General features: G+C 37.7%; 1 protein-coding gene across 4 annotated transcripts in view; it reads left to right on the top strand.

Moving 5' to 3' along the window:
- The window catches only part of LOC145993985 (ATP-binding cassette sub-family C member 4-like), a 214,712-nt gene that overhangs the window by 50,569 nt on the left and 137,589 nt on the right, over positions 1-26,554 (top strand). For all 4 annotated transcript variants that reach the window (XM_083130020.1, XM_083130019.1, XM_083130017.1 and 1 more), the window contains exons 3-6: positions 10,722-10,832; positions 13,920-14,054; positions 16,045-16,249; positions 18,181-18,400. In XM_083130020.1, the coding sequence (XP_082986146.1) occupies positions 10,722-10,832; positions 13,920-14,054; positions 16,045-16,249; positions 18,181-18,400 (671 nt within the window). The remainder of the gene's footprint in view (positions 1-10,721; positions 10,833-13,919; positions 14,055-16,044; positions 16,250-18,180; positions 18,401-26,554) is intronic.

The raw sequence follows: 26,554 nt of genomic DNA, 5'->3' as shown, positions 1-26,554 counted from the left end.
GGAACAATGTGTACTCCAATTCCCTTACATAAAAGAATATCCAATACGTCTGGAAGACCTCTGCCTGTAGGGTAGAAGGTGGGGTCCTTTGGTGCAGAGATCGAAAATGAAGTAGTTGGTAAGATCCGACGAAGAAGATTACCAGCGGTATTGGAAACTCGTGAATTCCACTCAGGATGTTTCGCATTTAAATCTCCAGCGACCACTACATGAGATCCGAGAGTATTTAGGGTAAGAATATCCTGTTCTTGTAAGGGAAAACTAGGAGGTCTGTAGGCTGCAACAACTATAAGTTCTTTGTCTGCTGCATGGACGCGAATTCCTATGGCTTCCTCCGTACTCTTCAACCACTCTCACGATACTGACTGATCTGTAATGCGAAAACTCTTTAAGTAACCTAAGCACGGACCACGTTGAAAACATCTGAAACAGTAAGTCAATCAGAAGACACCACAGTAACCCACAGGTGTCTGTCAAGTAGACCGGAAGTAGACCGGAAGTAAACCGGAAGTAGACCGGAAGTAAATTTGTGTGGGTGTAAGTGTAGGTGTTGGTGGGTGTAGGTGTTACGTACTTTAACTCGAAGGAAATTATGACACTCGTACCAAGTTTGAGGTGAAAAAACACAGATTTGCAATAGTATAAAATCGACAAAAACATCATCAAAAAGGGTTTTCCATTGTGGTTAAATTAATAAAAACAATAGGCCTCGTACCAAGTGTTACTTTGATTCGGCAAAATATATGTACTCGTACGAAGTATGAGATGAAAAATCACAGAGTTGCAATAGTATAAAATCGACAAAAACATTGTCAAAATACGTTTTCCATTGTACTTAAATTAATAAAAATAATAGGCCTCGTACCAAGTATTGGTTTGAAGGAATACAATTACACTACTAACTTATATCAATTTTCTTCTTACATTGCACAGTTATACTGTATTAGCACTTCAGATTATATGAGTGTCATCCTGAAAATAAAGACCGTTTGGTTATACAAAATTAAAAACACAATATTTATTGGAAAAAAAACAACAATTCTGTTACATACCTGAAGCTTCCTTCACTTCTCTACATAATCACCTCCTACATTTAAACATTTGTCGTATCTTGGCACGAGCTTCAGAATTCCCATGTTATACTCTTCTGCCGCCAGTTAATTAAGCCAGGTGGTTACTGCATTCAAATAAAAGACCGCTCGCGCATTTCCGCCGCGCAGCTCACTCCTCTTTCTCCTTTCAGGGTCAACTGACTTTCGTTAACAGCTGTGCTCATAACGCTGTGAGTGGATTTTGCAAGAAGTCGTCCTTGTGCAGTTGAGGTGGTCAAAATGAACTGCGTTATGGAAAATCCCGCCGACTGTCAGGTAAGGAGTGTATTCGATTTCTGAACGCTCAAAAGGTGAAACCGGCAACTAAAAGCAGTGTATGGTGATGATGTAATGAACGAAAGAAATGTGAGAAAATGGTGTGAAATGTTCAACAATGGACAAACAAATGTGCACGATGAAACTCGACCTGGATGCCCATCACTCATCACTGAAGACTGCAGTGAACAACAGAATCTTGCAAGACAGGCGCGTACCTCTGGACGAATTGCACATTGTGTTTCCAGACATTTCTCGTTCTTTGCTTGGTGAAATTGTGTCCCAACTGTCCCAATTGTGCTACAACAAAATTTGTGCACGATGGGTTCCGCGGCAACTGTGTGACCAACACAAAACTCAGAGAATGGGCTCAGCACTGACATTCTTGACACGATATCACACAGATGGAGACTCCTTTCTTGATCGGATTGTGACTGGTGATGAGACCTAGGTGTCTCACATCACCCCAGAGAACAAGCGCCAATCACTTGAGAGGCATCATCCCTCATCACCCAAAAAAACGAGAAAATTCAAACAGGCTCTCTCAACACGAAAGGTCATGGCAACCATCTTTTGGGATCGTAAAGGTGTTCTTTTGGTGGATTCCATGCCAAAAGGCACTACGATCAATGCAAATCGTTATTGTGAGACTCTCAGAACACTACAACGAGCCATCCAAAACAGGAGGCGGTGCTTCTGCATGACAATGCCCGCCCTCACACTGCTGGTGCAAATCAAGAATTGCTGGATCAATTCGGATGGGAAATTTTTGAACATCTACCCTATAGTCCGGACCTTGCTCCTAGCGATATCCACCTTTTCCCTAAGCTGAAAGAGTTTCTGGGTGGTAAACGTTTTGGAAGTGATGAAGAGTTGGAGAATGCAGTGACCACCTGGCTTAATGAACTGGCGGCAGAAGAGTATAACATGGGAATTCTGAAGCTCGTGCCCAGATACGACAAATGTTTAAATGTAGGAGGTGATTATGTAGAGAAGTGAAGGAAACTTCAGGTATGTAACAGAATTGTTTTTTTTTCAATAACTATTGTGTTTTTCATTTTGTATAACCAAACGGTCTTTATTTTCTGGATGACCCTCGTACATAAAAGTGCACTTAGGAATAACAAACTATTAACACTCTTTCATCGAAATTCACATTTGCGGGGAATCGTCAGTTAAAGTAATTGTCACAAAAAAGCTTGTCCTAACGACTGTGCGAATTTGAACAAATGATGAAAAAAACAATTTGCACGATTGTAAGAGACCATCATATCTGGCGAATACCAGATTTCAGTCAGTCCAACATCAACAAAGCCTTACATCCTTCAATGTAGGGAAAGCCAAAGGCACGTAAAAAAGCTAAAGCATGCAAAAATTGCAGAATAGCTATTTTTTGCACGATTAAGCAAAATAGACATTTATAGGCAGTATAAAAATTCGTTTTCAAAACACCATGAAACGAACTTTAAACATTAAAGCCTATGTTTTACTACAAATGAATAAGAAAAAGCAAATAGGCAAAATTCCTCACCCTAATAATTAGTATTATTCTAACTTGTTGCTTCAGCCTCTGTGACTGCTGGAACGCATGCACTCTGTGCAGTTCCTTTTTGATTTATTGATTTGGTTTATTATACTTCGTTTTTCTGTCACTTTTGGCTAAGCGTGAAGATGGGTATGAGCGATGATATGATGATTTTGATGAAGGGACACTCACAAAGAACACCAATGCCTAGGCTGGGATTCGAACCAGGGACGACAAACCACTCCGCCACAGACGTCAGCCAGTTCCTTTTTGAGTTATACATACATGATACAGAAACACGGTGAGAATTTTGATCATTAAGTAATATTTACTCTCATGAAATAACAAAGCGAAAGTGTAAATTCAACAATGATCTTGCAAGAAAATAACTAGCTTTTAAAGGATGGAGGAAATGAATATGAGGTAAATTGTAAGGTGGCAATCTCTTTCTCCTGCTGATCAAAGAGTGCTAGAAATGTTCATGGCATTATAATCATATTTCTCTACCCAAACTAAACTACCTAAAATTGTAATTCGGTTTTTGGAAATAAGTTAAAGCGAATCTAAGTTGTTAGATTTGCATTCACTTGTGGTGATATTTCTTTCTAATATCCAAGAATTGAAAAAGGTGTAAAATTCTGTGCTTGAAATTATAGATATTTTCTGTTGTGATTGTCAAGTGTTAAAAACAGACATTAGGATTGATTGATTGATTTGATTTGATTTATTTTACTTCACCTTTTGTGCCACATTTGGCTAATTTGCAAGGATGGGGATGAGTGATGATGTGATGAAATTGGTGAATGGACACTCACAAACATTCATGCCCAGGCCAGGATTCGAACCCAGGACCCCTGGCATTGTAGAGCGATGTGGTAACCAATAGACATTAGGAGATTGTTGTTTAAAGGTAAGAGGAAGTTTTTGAAAGAGATCACCTGAAAAGTCTCTGTGAGCAAATTGTTGGTAAGATTTGTTTTATATTGATTAAATTATGAGTAATGGCAATGTATTGCCATTTTTTGCAGTGTCCTTTTTTTTATGACTTTGTCCTCCTTTTTGAATGTATGGGTCTGGTCTCCCTATATATTGGGCATGTATAATGATTCTTACCAGTAATGATCCAACATGTACATCATGCCTGTAATGTTTTCTATTAAAATAATTAACATAAATAACTACCTTCGTAAAATTTCATTTTTTGTCTTGGGATGAAGTGCAACTAGGTCATAAGTTCAAGTTCTAAACAAATACAAGTCCACCTCTAACATCATAGACAATGGCCAGTGGCAATCACTACTCTGCAAGGAAGCATTCACAGCAAAATTGCACACTTCAGGCAGCTATTTTAATCTTCTAATGTAATTCTTGAATATTGACACTTGTGACCGGTGTTGTAGTTCCACAAATTTAAGAGGATATATGCTGAGTTTTGTGAAATGTCTAAGGGAATTTTTCATTAACCCTAGAACATAAACGTAAAATTTATGTATGCTTCGTGCTCAATTCCCTCCCCTACCTCCCAAATCGCACACACCTACCTTTCTGGCTATGGTATTTCCTTGGGCATTCTGTCAGGCACGTGGCAGCACTGTGGTAAGGAGGGCGGAAGCAGTGAACGTCTTTAGTTTGTGCATTGTGTGGGACTCTGTACGTCAATAATACGTAGCAATAGTAACAGAAGAAAAATCTTGCACGTAATTTTGACGTGCATGTAGTAATAACGGCATTTGTATTCACGTAAGATTTGCGTGCCAGTAGTGATACGCGTAGTGAAAATGTCTGAAAAACGTCTGAAGACTCTAAAATTTGCGAACTTTTGGTAAGTTGTGAAGAAGAAGAGCTGCTGGAAGAGAATGAAGAAGATATTTTGGAAGTTGAGTACTCTGATATCAGTGATTACAATAGTGACAACGACCAAGAATATGTTCCTGATGATACTGAGTTACTTCAAACAATCTGTGAAAAGGTACAAGATGCAGAGGTTTGCGAAGAAACATCAAGGACTCAGGGCCGGGGGCAGAAGAGGAAGCAGACCTCAAAAGATTATATGCGTGGAACGTCATTGGGCACATCAAATCAGAGGAAAAATTGGTTGAAACTTGTGACAATTGGTTTACAAGTGTTCCACTTGCTGAAAAACTTCTCGAAGAAAAAATAACTAACAATAGTCAGAACAATAAAGAAAAATAAACGAAAACTGCCACCAGAGTTCAAAGATTTAGATTTTCAAGAGAGAAAGACTGGATCAAGCCTCTTCCTGTTTCACGACGAGATAACTGCAGTATCATATAAGGTCAAACTAAACAAAATTGTGGCTTTAATTTCAACAATGCACAAATTGCAACAATCAACAGTGAAAGTCAGGAACCTGAAATCATTTCGATCTACAATTCTACAAAGGGTGGAGTAGACGTTTTTGATTAAATGTGCCATCGAATGAATGCTGGAAGAAAAACTAAGCGATGGCCCCTCTCATTTTTCTATAATATGATCAACATCACAGCGATCAATGGATACATTATTCACACTCACAACTTCTACAACAATCAGGGCAACTCAAAAAAGAGACAGTTCACGTGAATTCAGTCCATGCTTCACCTCCATAAGAACCTGACCATGATCTGGCATGAGCAAAAGCTAATAAATCCGGGACTGTCAGAGAAGTTAAGAAAGTCAATTTTGAAGGTACTGGGGAAGGAAGAGACAAGTACAGTACCAGCCACATCACAAGGGAACAGAAAGTATTGCAGTTTCTGCAACTACAAGAAAACGGAGGATGACAACTACGTACTGCTCCTGTGGGAAGCCAATTTGTGGTGAGCATCAAAAGAAAAAGTGCTCTGACTGTGGATAATTCCAGAAATGCACTATTTTTTTCTAAGGTGTCTTTTTATTATTTGTTAACAATGTTATAATTATTTGCAAAATTTGTTTTCATTGTGTATTTTTCGCATTAATTCTTAATGTACATACAAGTGTGTCAATTAATACATTATTTTCATATATTCTGTATTAAATAAAGCCATGCTCATATATTTTATAAAGAATAAAAACTCCAAAATGTAGAAAACAAACAAATTAATACTAATAAATATTTGTCACTTTGATTTTATAAACTAAGGTATATGTTAAAAACCATTCACTGCATGTACATAATATTTACGTAGCGATAGTTATACAGTAATATGGGAACACGGTAGTGTTCTAAGGTTAAATAAGGTAAACCGGGGTATTAAGGATCACCAAATTGCTATTTCATTGAAGAAATTCATCAGGAGCTGTTGAAGAAAACAGAAACGGGATACATTCTGGAATGCATATTTTCTAGTTTACATTAATGACAACACAAACAAGTAGGAATATAATACAAAGGCAAAACAACAATGAATTGAAAGGTAGGTTGTATGGTCCCAATTGACCCTTTGCTATTTGTTCATTCGAAAACCCCACTGAGCTAATAGAGTGAAGCACTCCTCTAATTGTGATTCTTCTGCAGCTGTTAATGTAGTAGACGTTCCAGGATGCGCTTTTAACTTCATACAGCCGCTCAGCAGTTCTTATTGGCATTTTCGCACGTCTGCCTTTTGGTTGGTTCTGTTCCCTGGTTTTAACTACGCAGCTTGCATGCCATTTGTGTGCAGAGTACTATTTACACATAGAAAAGAGGATCACAGACCGTGCACACTGCTGGTGCACCTGCTGCTTCGCATTTCTTTGAGCTTTTTACGAAATTCTAGCACACAGTCCTTAATGTTCCATGGTCCTTAATACCCCATGGTCCTTAATACCCCGGTTTACCTTATATAAAATATTTGGATGAAATTATTTAACTTCTACCAAAAAATGTTATTGATGGCAGAAAACTGATGATGATATACTCAAAATTGGCAAAAAAGAGGCATATTACAATAGAGAAGGCATTTTTAAAATAAAAATATGAAATGCATAATTTAATGATTTCATTTAAACAAAGGATACAGTGCAGCATCTTATTGTTTTTAATTTTCTTGTCTTGCCTTAGCGAACTGTCAGTTTGTATACTATCAAATGAGTTTAATAATACTGCTAATAATATTAAAAATGAAAACTTGGAGAAAATAATTTGAAGATTGCACTACTTACATTGAGCAATAAAGTCTTCTTATGAATCTTGCTGTCTACTCGCAAATACTCCAAAGTGTATTTTTGATACACTACACTTGTCACTAGAACATTTTGCACAATTCCAATTAGTGTCATTCGCTGCATGGTGGTCTTGCAGTCATATCTTGGTATAGCTATTTCTGAGGCGAAAAAACTGATCAACTGGTGGGCCTTCTCTACATTGTTCCTGATCACATAAAACCAAAAGTATTTGACCAAAATAAACTCACTGGATTAATGGCCAAATTACATAAATAAGTATTAACAAAACGAAAGAAGAAGTTATACAGGCATTGCAGAAAGTATCCTCTAATGATTGATTGATTTGGTGTTGTAAGTCCACTTTATGCACAGTAAGGCTACAGTAGGACTGGACCTACAGTTTAAAGTGGGATCCGAACCACTATGTTTCTTCACCGGGTATCGAACCTGGGACCCATTCATTACAAGGTGACGACGCTACCTATCCTCTAATGAGCAAGGTTAACCAGAGGGTATACTGCCTATGCCACCACATGGGTAAAAAACACTTGGCATGAGCTGTGGGTACAGCACACTTAGTATCATACAAAATATGTGGACAAAATCTTAATATAACCTGACTGTTTCCCTGGCATCAGGGGATTTCCCTCACCCCACTGAAGTTATTGAAAAATGTTCTGCTAAAAATACAAGGGTCGTTCAAGGTTGACCGGGACTTTTATTTCTGCAGAGGAAATAGGTAGCAGAAGAAACACCAAACTATGTCAGTTTTTCAAAGTATTCTCCGTGCACTCCGAGGCACAGTTGCCATCGTTCTGGCAGCTCCCGAATTCCTTTGGCGTAGAAATAACTTGGTTGTTGTCGTTGCCACTGGAGGACATCGCTCCACAGTGCTTCGTCTGTCGTGAATTTCTTCCCTCCCAGATGGTCTTTAAGGGGTGCAAACAAATGATAATCACTGGGGGCTAAATCCACACTGTAGGGGGGATGGGGCAGAACTTCCCAGCGGATGTCGGCCAGAGTTGTTGTTGTCACATTAGCCGTGTGAGGGCGGGCATTGTCATGGAGAAGAATGACATTTCCAGACAACATCCAAGGTCTTTTCTTGCGAATGGACTTTCGTACAGCGCCACTCAACAATGTGGAGTAATACTGGGCATTAATGTGCTCCCTTTGTCCAGAAAATCCACATGGATAACGCCCTTCATGTCCCAGAAGACACTTGCCATGATCTTTCCAGCGGATGGCTGCATTTTGCTTTTCTTGGGGGGCGGGGAACCTTTATGCCGCCACTCCATGCTGCATCTTTTGGTCTCTGGGGTTGAATTGTGCAACCATGTTTCATCACACGTGATGATGGATTGCAACAATTCATCACCTTCTGCTCGAAACCGATTCAGAAGCTGTTCACAGTCCGTCCTGCGTGTCCACTTCTGATCGAATGTCAGCTGGCGGGGAACCCACCTTGCACAGATTTTGCGGAAGCGTAAGTGGTCGTGAATGATTGTCTCAACACTCCCGACACTGATATTCACCTCGGCAGCAATATCCCGCACTGCTACTCGCCGGTTCTCAAGAATCATTTGCTCAACACATGCGATATTCACTGGTGTGACTGCAGTCGGTCGAATGTGTCCATGCGCTTCGTTTGTCACCAGCTCCCGTCCTTCGCGAAACTGCTCACACCATTCGTACACTCTTGTCCGCGACATTGTTTGTTCACCATACTGTGCTTGCAATCGTCTGAAAATCTCAGCTGGTTTCACTTTCTCCTTCACAAGAAATTTGATTACACACCACTGCTCCACAGCCACAGACACACTGCTTGCCGCCTTGTTCGCTGCAACTGCTGCGCATGTGCGAAATACGTCATGCCGGGTGCTAGCCACTCGCGAAGGAATACATTACATCACCCGCACGTTTCATCATGATCTGGCTATTCATCGATTTTTTACGTACGAAAATCCCAGTCAACCTTGAACGACCCTCGTACTTTGAATGTTATATTTCAAAGTGATTCATAAAGTATAAGAAATGACCAGATCCACTTGTTGAATTACCTTTCGCAAAAACAAAATTTTGACTTTATATTCACTGTATGTTTATAAATCTAATAAGGTAAAGTGCCCAAATACCAGCCCCTAAGCCAAATCTTCAATTCTGAAAATGTGTTTAAAGTTTAAAAACAACTGATTGAAGCAACTCAACTCCATAGCTACTAGTGCTGCTTGTGTGATTCTACTAAATGAATCTTTCTTAACCAAAAAATGGAAATAATCAAAAGAATGCAAATTCTGATTTTTCAAAAAAGGTGTCCTAATTCCGGCCCCCTTTCCAGTTATTATCTACTTATTTTTATGGGAAATTTGATTAAAACAGTGTTAAAATCTCTTGTAATAAATTTATTGAGATGGAAACATGTTTATACATTTTTATACTTAAGTTACATCTTTTTACCCATCCAGACAAAAATCGCAAACACAGTTTTTGACTTTTGTTGAAGATGAACACATCTCATGGCACCACTGGAAGCATTTCGTTGCCCATTTCTCTCCTAGCTTGTCTTGGGAAAAACGCTTTCCACAAATAGGACATGACGCATCTTCATCGCTTAAACTATCCTCATCATCGGTGGACACCAGTGGAACTTGTTTTTCATCCTCAGAGTCGCTTGAACTTGAGTCATATTTCTATGTTTTCTTTTTGGGAATTTGTGTCGTTGATGTTCCAAGCTGATCTTTATCTTCAATAATGAGACTTTTCTTGGCCTTTGATTGGGATTGTTTCTTCTGACGCTCTTCCGCCATTTGATTCTTCTCCATAGAGGTTTTAGAGACATCTTATGTGGACTTCCTGTTACTAAGAATGAGCTCCTGGCTCTAGAAGATGTGGAAGACTGGATTACTGGAATATCCTGGATGTCTCTTCGACTAACCACTTAAGGTGGAGCTGGAGCATTCTGGTTGTCATCATTCCCTCCATTGTCAGGCACCTCTGGTTCTTCAAGTTGTCTGGCTATGGAGTCATGCTCTTTAAAAAAATCGGGATCAAACGGATGAATTCCAGATTTCCTAAATCCATTGACGGCAGTTTCAAGAGTAGCAGCACGAAGGTACGCTTCACAGAACAAACTGGATACTTGTAGTTTCCTCACAATTCTGTTTGAGTTAGAGGCCAACCATTGCTCTATAGCCTTTGCGTATAGAGTTTTCAGAGGAAACATAAATGCTACATGCTGTAGCTTGTCTGTTGAGTGAGGAGGAAGGCACATGCTCCCTCGGACCCCACTGGCACCACCTTCTTCATAGAATTGAAACCTGACTGTTTCCCTGGCATGGGTCAACCAATAAATAAAGATTATGATTATGAACTAAGTTTTATAGTATAATGTTTACCTTTTGGATAGTGATCATCAGGCATCCTGTAATTATGCTACTGAGTTTAAGTTGTTAATAATTTATATGTAACTTTTTGGGAAAATAGTACCTGTTATATCTATCCTGACAGTTTGCTACTTCTTGTAACATATTTAATGCTTCTACTTCACTCCTAAGATATGTTACCAAAATTAAAAGGATATGGTTCAGAAGTGATATGATCAATGGTAATATTGAGCTGTGCATAAGAATTCTAGTAAGGCTTAATGTTCAATGTTCTCTCTTGTCATTCACAGAAACTACATGTATCATTCCTTCTTGCAGGTGGACCACTGGTGTGTTTAAGAAAGGAGTACAAAGAGACCTCTCATTAGATGATCTCTACAAGCCACTACCTGAGCATGAATCATCATATTTGGGAGATAAACTACAGAAGTAAGAGTTCTTACAACAGGGTGCTCATCCTCCCAAGCCCCTTCCCCCACCCAGATCATGTCATAATCTTAAAATAAAAGTATTTAATTATGACCATGTGCCTACTACTATTCTACAGAGCATTCCGTAACATTCGCTACGAGACCGCTTGCCGCTGAGTCTCGTAGCGAATGTCACGGAATGCTCTTTATTACTTACTGAAAGTAACGTTTGTAAGCTGTACTGAACATTTTACTTGATCTATCCCCCACTAAAATCTTCCATTACTTCATCTAATTGATTAAATATGGTGCACCAAGTAGTCAAAATAACTTGAAACCAGCTAAAGTAAATTTAATACTAAGGAAATATATTCTGAATCTCCCCCTGCTTCATCACCTATATTGCAGTATGGTGCCAAGGAGTAAAATTTTTTTGCATTTATTTTATAGAAATATACTCATGTTGAATTTTATATTTCAAGATAAACTCATCCTAAAAACGTTGATCCATTTCTGGATATCCACTGGACATCTATTGGATATCCAGAACTAGATATCCAAAACATATCTATATCTTGTCCAAAATGGCATATACAAAACTAGTACAATTCTGGATGTCCAAAACGTATCTATATCTTGTCCAAAACGGCATATCCAAAACATGTCCAATTCTGGATATCCAAAACATATCTAGATCTTCTCCCATAAAACACATCCAATTCTGGATATCCAAAACATAGCTAGAACCCAACAATGGACGTATATAGGATGTGTTTTGGATATTAGAAAATGATCAAAATATTTCCGTTATGTATACTTTTTCATACTTTATCATTGAATTGATACAATAATTTTATTCAAGCATCATAGGTGCTCATCCCCCCTAAGGCCTCTCACGAACTCCCCCCAAAAGGCAGAAGATTCATCCCCCCCTTATTCCAAATTATTTACTCAATTTATTTTTGGTCAGCCAAAATTTGCCGAACAATATAATACAGATATATTTAAGCAATGTATATTGTATATTACTTTGAGTTTTGACATTGATTGAAGTAACATTTTACATAAATGATAACTTATGATGTTGCAAAGTTGTTGCAACAAACTGATTGATAATTTCCTAATTTTGCACCACTTTCAAAATTCTTAGTGTGCTGAACCTTATTCTTAAAAGTTTGTCTGCTTGAATAACCTTGTATTAATGCTGTATTAATGCAAACAGCACATCCTCCCCCCCTTTCCATTTATAAACTTATTTACCTGTTATTTAGTGATTTATTATTTTTTCTTAGAATCAGAAAATTTCGATTTAGCTTTACAACACAATCGAGACTCAAATCGAGTCAATTCTGCTAGTGTTAAGCAGGAAAACCTGTTCCTTATATTTAACGTAGACAGCAGCTATGCCCATCATTTTCAGTTCGCGTATTTTACGCCTGAGGCCTGAGTGAATCCGAAGCTTGTGAAGGTTTTCCTTGTTGGTGAGCATCTTGTAATTTACTATTATTAGCTTCCGCGTGGATATTCCGAGGAAAAGTCTTTTGGCCATTGTCTGTGTCACAGCAAGCCACACATGTGTGCTCAAGTGCATTGTCCCTCGCTGGTTGACGCCAGTCGCCAGTTTGAATTCAAGAAGTTGCGATACGTAGCAGTGAAGAACAAGCTCTCTCTATACTCTGCTTATCATGGAAATGTGTGTGAATATAATATATTTTTCGGATGTGTAGACATGCGAGTGTGTTTTTGTAAGTGTGTGTGTGAGTTTGTTTGTGTACGTGAGTGGTGTGTGTGTGTTTGTTTGTGTGCATGTGTGTGCGTGTGTGAGAGAGAGTTTGCATCCGTGAGTGGTGTGTGTTTGTTTGCGTGTATGTGTGTGTGTGTGTGTGAGAGAGAGAGAGAGAGAGATAGAGAGAAAGGAGTGCATGTTACAAATATATGTGTACAAATATTTGAAATCCCCTTAGCTTCAAAAAAGTTTTTTAACTAATGCTGAGTATTTTCTCGTATACATGTGACTTCTTAAGGATTTATAGATAATTTAGTTCAGGAGACGTCTATATGATGTCTAAATTGTCCTTATAAAGTTTTAAAATAATAATAATAAACTTCCCTGTTATATCCATATGAGATCCAAATGTAGTCTAAAATATGTCCATACAATATCCAAAGTATGTACAAAAACATCCCAATTACATCCAAAAAACGTTTAAAACTGATCCAAAGAAAGTTCTTTTCACATCTAAATAATGTCCAGGTAAGTTCCAAATGTAGTCCAGAACGTGTCCATACAATTTCCAAAGTATGTACAAAAATATCTAAATCAAAGCATTACATCCCCCTTGATATCCAAAACATGTCCAAAAGTGATCCAAAAATTTCCAAAACATATCCATTTCTGGATATCCCCTGGATATCATGTATGTGGACAAAGGGATATCCAGGGGATATCCAATGGATGTCTTTTGGATATTCCTGGATATCTATTGGATATCCAGAACTTCCAACAAAAATATCCATTTGTGTGCTCTGTGGGTTCATGGCCTGCAAGAAGTCCAAACCATACAGCATTAGACTTCTTCCTGTGGGGTCATTTCAAGAACCATGGTTTACAGTGAAAGAATTCAAAATATGGCAATATAAAAACAAGAATCAACGCAGCAGTTAACAATGTTACTAAAGATGTTCTTGCTCGAGCGAGGAATGAAACTTGGTTACCTTTGTCGGGCTGTCAGTAGTGTGCATAGTGGAACCTACTAGCATAGGAATCTGTTTCAGTCAATGCAGAATTTTATTTTAGTGTGGTTCAGTTAATACAGAATTTGTTTTAGTTACTAAATTACCTGTTTGCTTAATGCAGAAACTGTTTGAGCTGCTGAATCTAATAAAATAACTATACACATTGTAAAGTATCTTTCTCGATAACCTCACAAAACCTATTCATTCATTACCAGAAACCCTGAATATGTAGCAATCCAAGTATATAGATATTCTTTTATCAGGGTATGAACATAATTTGACTTATTCCCAAATGTATTTGTAATAAGAAAACTATATTCTCTTAACAACTGTTATAATTATGTTAGTTACACAAAAATTTGTTTTTAAGGAGGTGGAATCAGGAACTGAGGAGAGCCAAGATAAGCAATGACAAACCAAGTTTATTAAAGGTAATCGTGAAAACATTTGGAATGCAGTACTTCGCATACTCAATAATTTTGTTCTTGGACTTCTGTGTAGGAAGGTTAGTTAAATTTTTACACAATGTACCATAAACCAATTATATAACCATAAATGTATTTATATAAGTATAATACAGAAATGAAGTTAGGGGAGAGAGGGGTGGAGGTGGGTTTGGTTGCGAAAGTTACTGGGTGGCCTTCTTCAGGCCTGGGGGGGGGTAGTTGCACTCATGGCTGATGAGTAGGCCCTCCCCATATTTTTTGTACTGACGTGTTAAAAAGACCAGAAAGTCTTTCCCATGGAATATCAGCTCCTCCATTTTTTTTCCATGTGACTTTATTTGGTTAAAAAATTACATTTAAATCCAGTCCTGCAGGTTACAAATTAATCTGCAGGATTTGGTACCGGGGTTGTTTGGTAGTCCAGAAAAAGCCCTGTTTACAAAGTTTTTTTTTTAAAACATGATACTAGTTGTATGATTATTTATTGGGTATGTGTGTTTCAGTGTGTCTGCTTGGCTGTGGTATTGTTAGGAGTTGAGTTGGTATATGCGAAGTTGTGTGAATATGCAACTTTTCCTCCATGTAAAAACTGGTTATGAATCGTTGATATGGAATGTACTGCTTGAGTTTTGTAAAATCGTCACATTAACTTTCATAATTCAATCTGGCAGATGAATCACAATTTTGATAGTCTTAGATAAAGAAATAAATTAAACGCTCTTGTGTGACAACAGAAAATAAGTAAAAACATTTGTAATGTATTTTTCCTCAGTTCAAAGATTGAGTTTTAAGACATTATTATTTTCTTGAAATAATCATATTTAATTTCACAATTATGTAATATTATATTTTTTCTCGATTCAATAAATATTGAGCATATTAAAATTCACTGTACTAATAATGATACAAATTATTCATAAATGATTTCTTCCAACTCTCACTAAAATATACATGTAATTAAATTTTTCGGATTATTTGAATCAAACGATGTTTCAATTAATAATCATGTTATGCAATAGCATTAAAGTAACAAAGCGGCAAACTGCAAATATATAAAAAAAAATACTGAGGGATTTGATCCTTCAACCTTCAGATTGTAAAGGAAAAACAATACCACTTAGCAAATTTCCCACAACAATACATGTCAGTTATAAATAAAGTATATACTTTCTATTGTTTTTAGGCTTAAACTAGGAATCAAAATATACTGATTTAACAGTTTGTAATTGCTTTTCAGTTACAAAACTTGCCTTTGCAAATTCTTTTGTTTAATGTGTGACACAAATTGCTTAAAACAATGGCACAAAATATTAATTCCGCACATCGGGAATGCTGAAGTGTGGCCTTGGATTACACATTACAAAACTTGCATTTCAATCTGAAAATCAGCAATTTCAAGCCCCTTGAAGTGAAAACCTCTTAATGATTTTTAGTAATTACGAAGCATAAATGAACTTATATATCAAAATATAAGATTTCTGTGCTCCATTTTCACTTTGTGCTCTTTTTTGACATATGGATAATGCAACACGTTTATGTGAACTTTCGGGGGTTAGATTCGCATGCTCTCACGATTCGTCATCAGATCGCCATCCTGAGTAAACAATCTTACGACCCAACCTTATATAATTCTAATAACCTTCATTATATCATTCAATTGAACATCATTTTAATGTGACAATAATCACAGAAACATAAAATGTCAGGCTACGTAGTTTCTGACCATAATTATCTATTTCATTTTCACATATCGCTGGGTATTGGTAAGACATACAAAACTGCATTTTAACATGGAGATGATGACTATGTTCACTTCGTCTTTTACTTCACAATCCATATTTGAGGATCCACTACCATAGACAAATGACAGAAATGTGTACTAATATGGTTCGATAGGTGAAGTGTATTCCACTCGTTAGAGCATTTTTCGCTCGAGCGGAAGACCTATCAATTCTGTATGCCATCTAGCATTGCCCAAGTGAACTATTTGCTGCTCGAGCGAAAAACTCTAATATACAGTGACAAAGCTTTCTTCCTTTCCATCAACAGGGTAGTGCAATGTGTGCTCCTTGGCAGATTATTGGACTATTTTAGAGAGGAGCCGGAAATCAACAAAACAGATGCTTACATCACTGCATCTGCTATCATATTTTGTTCAGCATTCAGTGCACTTGCTTTTAACTCAGCTGGTCTTGTGCACCAACATATTGGAATGAAGATGAGGGTGGGATGTTGCTCCTTAATCTACAGAAAGGTAAGTTTTGACTGACATCTCCAATAACAACTTACACTAACAACTTGTCTTAAGGGCACGAGGAACAGTTTCGATATTAAGCCAGGAGTAAGGACTGGAAACTGCTCCTCCCCCACCAACCTTTGCCTGCTGTGAACTGGAAAAAGGGAGGACTGTGCCCTGGATAATTGTAGGAGGGGAGAAAAATTAAAAATTAGCATTACACTTATGAGAGCTTTACTGTACATTCCTTGGAAGTAACAAATTTCCGATGGTGTACAAAAACACATGAACGGAAAGATGACAGGTTGATGATTTTGTTTGTTTTGGAAAAAGTAGAAACTTCCATTTGATTAGCCATAACTTGAGGTTGAGGTTGTCTGTCCATAAGGAAAACATAGGATTCTGTAAATACTTCGTCATCATATCTTTTACAGATCGTATATAGCTTAATAATCAACTCAAAAACTTCTTTCAGTTGCAACATGGGGAGAAATTCATACTTTCTTGTTATATGTTTTAATGTTTTCAGCAGCAGTGGCCATTCTCACGATATTGAAATAAATGCATACCTGGTGCGAAAATGTCACTCTTCACGTTAAGAAAAAAAAAAGAGCCATTATATATTAATTGAAAGTAAGGCTGATACCAGTTAGACCTGATACAAGTACCAATCTGAACATTTTGAAAAATAATTTAAAGTGGTTCAGAATAGTTATAAATTCAAAGATATAAGTGTTCTGTTGGAACTGTACCATATGAAGCTACTGAGATAAATGATTTAATCAGAAAATCTATTTCTCCCCACAATATTATTGCATTTTGCATAACTTTCAGGATATTTAGCCTCCATGAAAGTTTGGTTGATTCACTTTGCTTTGCTTTTCTGCCACTCCTGGCTAATCGCAAAGATGAGGATGAGTGATGATATGAAATTGATGAAGGGAAATTCACAAAGAACACCCATGTGCATGCTGGCAATCAAACCCAGGATCCCTGGCATTGTAATGCACTCTGATAACCACTCTGGCACAGAGGTCAGCTCTGTGAAAGTGCTGCATTTCTTTTTTTTTTTACTCCTTGAATCACACTGGCTTCAGGAAAAGTTTGGCTGGTATATTATATTTCATAAGTAATATGGATTTGTTGTATATATGTTCATCTTAAAGGTTCGCATTATCACTTTTTGTAAATTCAAAATAATGCAACTAAAAATAACTGTATAACAGTATTTTGCATCGTGGATTTGTTGTTTATATATAAACAATGGAAGTAATTAGTTACTTGCAATGCATTTACAAGTAAGTTACTTTTTTGATTAATCATAACTGTAAAAATTACAGTTATTATCTAATAATAATTGTAACTCGGTAATTTCTTTAGATAACAAGTAACAAATTTAATAGTCCCTTTTCTATCCAGTTCAACAGTAAACAGTAACAAAACAAATTATAATTTGTTAAATGACAAATACAATTTTACCCCCCCCCCCCCCACTTCCCCCCAGCACACACATACATACATTTGTTATGTATAAATGTTTTGTGGCGTAATTTTTTTCAACTACACAGGTTCACTTTGAATTTTCTTGTATTTTAATATGTAACTGCTAGTTATATTTAATAGTAACATTAATTGTAACTAAGTTACTTTCTGAGTAAAAGTACCTGTAACTCAGCTAGTTTTAAAAAGTAGTTTAAAAGAGTAACTCAATATTCTGCATATAAATTCAGATAACTTCAGCAACGATAGTTCAGCAAAAATAGTGTATTTACTTCAAAGAGTTAAGTAACTACACCATTTTAGCTGAAATGATACAGCACATAATGTCCAATTCCTAGCACAATGTTTGTTCACTGATTCACTACAGAAACGTATTCTTGTGTAACTTGTAAAAGGTGAGAATTTGCTATACTTAACAATATACAAACACCTGTTATTTTTCTTTACAGGTGCTTTCTTTGAGTAAAGCTTCCTTGTCTCAAACAAGTGGTCAAGTGGTAAACTTACTATCAAATGATGTCACTAGATTTGACCAGGCTTCGGTTTACCTTTTTATGTTGTGGATTGGGCCCATGCAGAGTATTATAGTAATTTACTTTGTTTGGATGCAAGTTGGGTACTCTGCTTTAGCATGCACAATAACATTATTGTTATTAATAGTTCTTCAAGGTAAGTAAAGGTAGTATAGTCAGAACAATGAATTTACAGTGCTCAAAAAATTGTCGCATTATGTGATATTTACAGAACGGAATGTGATATAGGTCTTGATTTGATTGAATTGGTTCTGTTAGAAGGATGTAACACCCAATAAAATGATGACTAACTACTAAATTCTAGTACTCCAATATACAGTGGAACCTCGATTTTATGTTTTTCAGGAGACAAGCGGGGAAAAATGTGGGAAAATGTAAAATCGAGGGAAATTTTATAACTATGGCATCATTCACTCTGTATTGCGGTATGGCATCATTTTCTGGGGGAACATGAACAAAAGCATTACATTATTCAGACTACAAAAAAGAGCTGTTAGAATTCTGGCAAATGCTCCAACAGATGCACCATGCAAACCATTATTTCAAGAATTACAGATATTACCAGTTCCATGCATATACCTATATGAAATCCTAACAGGCATAAAAATTTGTCAAAATACATACGCAGCAAATAAGGACTACCACAACTACAACACCAAGGGAAAGAATGACTTACATATGGAATTACACAATACCACATTCTACCAAAAAGGGGTAACATTTTATGGTATACGCTTATTTAACATGCTACCAAATGCATTCAAAAACATAAAGTCATTGCCAGTATACAAGTTACATCTAAAAAGATTCCTAAAGGAACATTGTTTTTACACAGTGCAAGAGTACATTGACACCGTAAGTGACAGGAATAACAACAATAATGTAACCAAGTAGAACGGTCCTATCATTAGTTTTTTTTAATTCTTTTCCTTTGCTGTTCAATTTCATTTATCTAGATGTAAGTATAGGTGACTATTTAATGCTCAATTTATGTTTGTGTGTGTGTACATAATGTCATAGCAAATGAAGCGAACACTGAATATAGAAAACGTATTTTTAGCCAATTTGTCTCAAAAAAATAACATTGAGCATGCCTTTATTCTCTTTATACGATATCTTGTATCTCATACTATCTATTGTATTTTTTATTATATTTTGCCTATAATTTTATAGATGTATTCTAAATGTACATGTACAAGGTGGTTATAATTAAAGTGACGGTGTTCAGAGTGGTACAGCACGGGCTGTAATGAGAGTAGCAGTCTGAAACTTCGTAGATATGCTAATGAAGCAATGCGCTCGCGAATTAAGCAAAAAAAAAAAAAATAGTTCCAATTCTCGCCACCAGGGTAAAAAATGGCGCTGTAAGCAGTCAAAACGTGGTATAGTTACAGGAAAAAGGCAGGAAAGATCAAACACATGAGAACAATGGCTCTGTCATGTTTATTAGGAACTATGGTCACAAGAACTGTTCAATATGGCCTCCCAATTCAGCAACATGCTGCATTCGTAACACGGCATGGTCGACGGTTGCTCGCAGCATGTCTGGTGAAATCTGCGCGACATGTCGTTGTATGCTAGCCTTCAGATCAGGCAGAGACCGGACATGTCCCTGATAGACACGATCTTTTAAATATCCCCACAGCCAGAAGTCACATGGATTAAGGTCGGGGGATCTGGAAGGCCAATCATCTGGAAACTGCCTAGAGATGATGCGGTCATTAGTGAAGGTTTCTCGCAGCAAATCTTTCACATGGCGAGCGACATGTGGTGTTGCCCCATCTTGCATGAAAATGGTGGTGTGTTCACAGTTCCGTTCTTGCAAAGCTGGAATCACGTGTTGCACAAGGAGATCCCTATAACGTGCAGATGTCACTGTACACCTAACAGGCCCTCGAGGTGTCATCTCCTCAAAGAAAAACGGACCAAGAATGAAGGAGCTAGTGAACCCACACCATGCAGTCACGTAAACTGAGTGCAATGGTTGTTCCTGCACAACATGTGGACGAGTGGAACCCCATATGCGACAGTTCTGAGTATTCACTGTACCGACCAGAGTAAAATGCACCTCGTCAGTCCACAGAATATTCCCCGGCCACATGTCATCCACTTCCATGCGTGCCAAAAACCGATGGGCAAACTCACGGCATTGTGGAATATCTTGGTGTTTCAATTGGTGCACAATTTGAATCTTGTAGGGATACCAGTGTAAAATGCACCGCAATACCTTGCGAACTGTTGACCAGGGGAGTGACAATTCACGTGCCACAGCTCTAGCACTGGTTGCAGAAGTTGAGGCATGTGCTGCACGGTCAGCTACAGCTACAGCAACTTCGTCCACAACTTCCACGGGCATGGGCCGCCTTCCTCTCCCTGGTGCAACACCCAATTCACCTGTTTCCTCGAATTTCTTCATCATCTTCTTCAGCCCATTAATTGACATGGGCCCTCTTCTCAGCCCTTTCTGTTGGCGATATTTCCGCAGTGCAGCGTTACTATTGCTCCCATTCTGGTAAAACAACTTCACTAGCAGTGCACCGTCTTTGCAATAGCCATTGCTTTTTACACGGGAAAAATCAAACTTTTAATGTTCGGCGAACATTCACATCACTAAAGGAAAAAAAAGCAACAAGCGTCACCAACAACAACCAGGGAGCTCACACAATGGTTAGGCAATGTCACCGACTTTGACGCCAGAGTTACGGAAAATTCCACGTTTTGACTGCTTACAGCGCCATTTTTTACCCTGGTGGCGAGAATTGGAACTATTTTTTTTTTTTTTTTTTTGCATAATTCGCGAGCGCATTGCTTCATTATCATATCTAGGAAGTTTCAGACTGCTACTCTCATTACAGCCCGTGCTGTACCACTCTGAACACCGTCACTTTAATTATAACCACCTGGTACAATGTGACAATTCCAAACTTTTGTAAAGTTGAATGGATGGTAATAAATAAATCAATCAATATATATATAATGAGGAAAAATATAAAATCCATGAACGTAAAACTGGGTGTTCAACTGTACAACTTAAAATAAACTAGATGTATTCTCAGGCCAATCACAGATCAATAGCCTCAGTATCAGCTCAGGTGCCTAAAGCAAGTACCTAGTCTTGCCATTAATACTGTTAAAAACTTTCTGCTTGGACTGTACATCTTGTGGTCCGGCAAATGAACCATGTTTGCGCTGAAGCTCACTCCTGACCATTGTGTATTCAACTGTCGAAGAGCAAGCATGTATCTTCTAGTGTTCAGCATTGAGTGGGGTGAATATGAAAACAGAGTACTCTTATAGCTCTGCATATGGTTTGAAAGTCAACCACTGAGATTTTCCATCCCCTAAAAACCCTGAATATCAGCAAAATGTTTGTGTATCAGACAATCTAGTCTTCTCACTAGTTATGGTTCTGTAGGAATGTTTGAGAAAAGAGAATTTATTTTTCACCAATGCTTAGTAGGTGTCTTTAGAAGTATTTTTGACTTGGGTGGACATCCACCACCTGGCATAATTGTTAGAAGTGTACTAGATATCCATGCATTTGTAGGGAACATGAAATAACCTGTTGCTCCTTTTGTAGGTGTTGCAGTATCAGGGGAGAGATTCAACTTGCAAAAACACATATTTGATAAAATCTGAAATTGCAATATAATCATTATCATCATCATTTGGCGTTTCCTGCCTCTGGCTGAGTCAGTATAGAAGTCAAGTTTCTCCATTTTTTCCTGGTCTTCCACCACTCCTCTCTTTCCACGGTGTTCCAATCTTGTCCTCTTCTCCCAACACTCTCCCCTATCTGCTTTTTCCACGGACATCTTGGTCTCCCCCTTGGCCTTATTCCCACTCCTTGTGCACTGTAAGCTTTTACTGGTAGTATTTCTGCATCCATCCTCTTCAATGTCTGAACCATCTCATCTGTGCCTGATCTATCCTGTCCTGAAGCTTCACCACCCCCACTGGGCAGGTCTAAAGGCTCGTTATTAGTAGTGTCTCTGGCGTCAGAATGGGAAAAGCAGAAGATCTCTCCCAGTTTGATAGAGGTCAAATTGTGATGGCACGGTACCTTGGTACAGTCATGTTCAAAAAATCTGTCGCATGGATTTTTTCTAAGTCCAACGTCTTACGAAATTATGTTGGTAGCTCTGAAACAAGGAAGTGTTGTGAAATATACGATCTTCCAATCAGAGTGAAGTTCGATTCGGCGGAGCAGGAGGCGTGACTCACGGTCATGTCCACAGGAAATTCAACCAATGCAGCATTTTCAAATATGAGATAACATCCCCATTGGTTAAATATTGTTTCAATAACGCGAATCGGCAGAAAGATTGCGCAAAAGTTTACTTTGTCGCTTTAATTGACTTTAATCGTTTCAAATTAGTATTAAATTGTCCCAATTATAGTTCACGAACTTAATATATGTATTCATGTATGTGTTTGACAATCATATATATCACTCCTTAGAACAATTTTCACATTGTTTTCACTACGTGAGATGACATTTCATTTACATTTACGATAAAATAGTGGTTTGGGTGTAATAACAGTTTTCATTAATTAATTTAGAGATGTATTTTTATTTATTGAGTTAATGATTAGGTTAATTCGTTATTTTTCGCGAAAAGAGGGATCCACAGCTGAAAGAAAATACACAAATTGCATGATTGAGGTCAAGAGTTCGTTTTAACATCACTTTTTGCACACATAGGCTAATCACGACTCGGGATACATTTAAATTGGAATGTGAAACATTATGCGACCTGACTGGAACTCGGAAAAGGACACACTGATTACAAGACGTCGATACATTACCGCTATGGTCTGGCGAACGCCAATAATAATGAGGGGGTTGTGAGAGTGAGAGAGGGGTGACGGAGAGTAGAAAATAAATAGTAATTTTGGGGGTATTTAGTGTTATATTTATACACATACAAACCTAAGAAAATATTTATTTTGATACATGTGTGTGGGAGGGGGGGGGCGAAGGGAGAAAAGAGAGGAACAGAAAGATATTGGGAGAGATGGGACGAAGAGGTGATTATAGAAAATGTTTTATTTGACGTTCAGTAATAAAAACAATCAAATCAATAATGATTATCTTATAAATACCATATTTATTGTAAATTTGTTTTAGAAATGGGGCCGGGAGCTGTTTGTTTAAGTACAGTGCAGGATAACAAGTGGAGACACATAGTGGTTCGTATCTCACTTTAAACTGTAGGTCCAGGCCCGATTAGCCTATCTGTGCATAAAGTGGACTTAGAATTCAGTAGGAAAATAACGTCGATCTAGTATTTTTGATTTTAGATGCGTTGAGACCACTAAAATTACCATTTCTTATAATAAGAAACCTGTCCTCATCTTACCATTTTGAAAGAGAGAGAGTTAATTGTATAATCTTTCGTTGTTAATTTCAAAGAAGACTAATTCAAATAGTAACAATGGGGACGAATAAAGCTTACGAAAAGTTTTTGCCACCGTGGGGATTTGAACCTACGACCATTAGAGTGACAACCCATTGCGATAACCACTACCCCACGAGTTCGTTCCTTCATAGGGCATGATTATAAGTTAAGACCACTTTGTTCAATGTGCATTAGAAATATAATCCCCACCCGCCTCTTTATAAACAACATACCAAAACGCTCCTTTGTAGCAAATGAAATAAAGGTGGTATGAATGTCACAAAACATTTAAGCAAAATCCACTATATTTACGACGCAATCGTTTTACATGGAGAGGCTACAGCTTCGAAAATTGAGGTTGTGGTTTGATTCTAGTTGTAGGATACCCCATAGGTATTGATAAGCCAAGGCTCTAGTGTGCACTAGATTGGTTCATTTGTAGTGACGTGCTCAGGAATTTGTAAAGAGGTATGTGAATTTAAAAATGTGTTAATGCTTAGTTTTTAAACAGTGAACTCATATTTTAATATCTCTCTGTCAATCTCACTATCTGACTTAGGAACTTATTAGTATTGCAGGAGTCATACTGAAAAGAAATTTCACGTGACAATAACGAGAAATTAGATTTACGGAAGGAATATTTTTCATATTTTAAAACCTCGAAGGGCCTTGGGCTATCTCCTGACTGTCAATCTCCCTTCCACAATCCTACCTATAGTTGTGGAGATCTTCAACTGGCAACGAGGTGACGTTGGTCAGCACGTCGAACCCTCAGCCGTTATAGAAGATATATGAAACCGGGTTACACCAGTCAATCGTAGCTCCCCAATTTCCTCACGATGGTGGGTTGCCGCCGGTCCTATACACATAGCAGGCCGAGAACCCAGGACAACTCGAATCCATGCCGTCCCGCTGCAGTTGGAGTCCAAAACTCAGTGTTAGACCGCACTGCTACGGAGGAGGAGAGTTTTCATATTTTATTTCTTATAAATGTCGACAATACATTAAATCTATTACGCACCAAAAATTAGTGGAAAAAATAGCTGGTTCTATAAGAGATTCGAACCTTCGATCTTCACTCAACTAGGCCGCTATTTTTAACAATTTCCCATTTTCTCACTCAATAACCTTCGTCGAACGTTAACGTTTATCTTAAGAGTCGTTAGCAATCTTGTAAACCTTATTAACCTATCTGCTGTCTATCACAAATTTATTTTACAACCTGGAGTAGATTTTGATGTCTGCAATTTAGAACTTGACTTTCGTGGTAAGTAATTCTCTACCGTCTACTATAATAAATAAATCAAAGTCTACATATCTCATATTTTGTAAATGCGAAATGTCATTGTTAAATGTTACAAACGATTTCTCATTCGACCGTTAGTTCCAGATATAGCCACAGCATTCTGGAAACCAGCGTGAAACGTGTTTCCCACATTTACAAGGTCAGGTGAACCCTTATCAGTTGTATTAGATGTCTGTGAACATGTTACTTCATACGTCATGGTCCTGTGGTGGATTTCTTCCCCTTCCCCTTTTACCTTGAACGGTAGTAATCCCCGACTGGGCACGACGAATCAATCACAGAAAAGCAGACTGTCTAGTAAATCTCATGGCATGTATTATTTCGAGCTCCTAGGTTTTGGAAAGTGAAATAAAAAAGTATGTAACATAAATTCATAATGGTTGACTTCTTTGGGTATTATTTCATGTCTCTTTTCTACTTACTCCTCTGAAACTTTTTGTCTACTGTTTTCAGTAGATCAAAAGGTGTTTTGAAACATCTACTGTGTTCATATTTTCAAAAAGATATAAATGCAAGAAATAATAAGGGGGAATGAAATTCATATTTACAGCCAAAATATTAAGCTTAACATATTATACGCTATACTGAATAAATTAATTTCACTTGCAGTTTCTCTACTGTACTGGTTTCAGTAGATCAATAGGTGTAGTAGATCAAAACTTCGGGTTTTGATGCACGGGGCTGGACCTCGTCACCCTATACGGGGCCCAGCCCCTTATCATGACAAAAATAAAAGCGTGTCTGAAAACTAAAATATCCTTACCTGGGTTAAAAGCTGAGACTGTAAAGGGACAGTCAGCACAAACAAGGACAAAACACAGGACAACACGCACACAGTCCTACGAAGATTATACTAACAGTAGGTCCAGTCACCAGAGCCTCGTTAGTCTGCAAAATGCAGTTCAGTGTGTACTACATGGAAGTGAGGTTGGTTTAGATTTTAAATAGATATAAAAACAAATTGTTAGTGAGGAGGAATAAAAAGCTATATTTACAGCTGACATGCTGAGCTAAACACACTACAAGGGTGTAAGGGATGACCTTCCACGAAGTATGTACACCCAATTGTTGCTTCCACGTAGTACTCCCTGGACTTCAGTTTTGCAGACGAACGAGGCTCTGGCGACTGGCCCCATGGCCAGTATAATTTTCTGTGTTGTCCTGTGTTTGGTCCTTGTGGGTGCTGAGTGCCTCTTTACAGCCTCAGCCTTTAACCGAATTCAGAATATTTTAATATTTTAGTTACAACAATACGTTATAGTTATGTTATTTTAGTTCTGGTAAGGGGCTGGGCCCCGTATAAAGTGACAGGTGCAAAATAGCCTAAGTGCTGACGCACCCAAAATTTTGAATTCAAATTCAAACACACTACATGCAATACTACATGTAGTACTGAAGAGAATATTTCACTTGTAGTTCCTCAACTGTAATTACACATTAGGCCTACTGAAAGTGTTCAGTAGGAAATCATTGATTTTGAGTAGATTTCCGAGAGACACAGTAGAGTACTACAATTGATAACAGTAGATTCTGTCTATTGTAAACAGTAGAAATTACGTACGTTTATAACGACGATGAGAAT

This window comes from Lepisma saccharinum, chromosome 10 (assembly GCF_977018435.1).
Source record: "Lepisma saccharinum chromosome 10, izLepSacc3.1, whole genome shotgun sequence".
NCBI classification, from domain to species: domain Eukaryota; kingdom Metazoa; phylum Arthropoda; class Insecta; order Zygentoma; family Lepismatidae; genus Lepisma; species Lepisma saccharinum.
The sequence above is the reverse complement of the archived record's forward strand: the minus strand, read 5'-3'. Positions and strand labels throughout refer to the sequence as shown.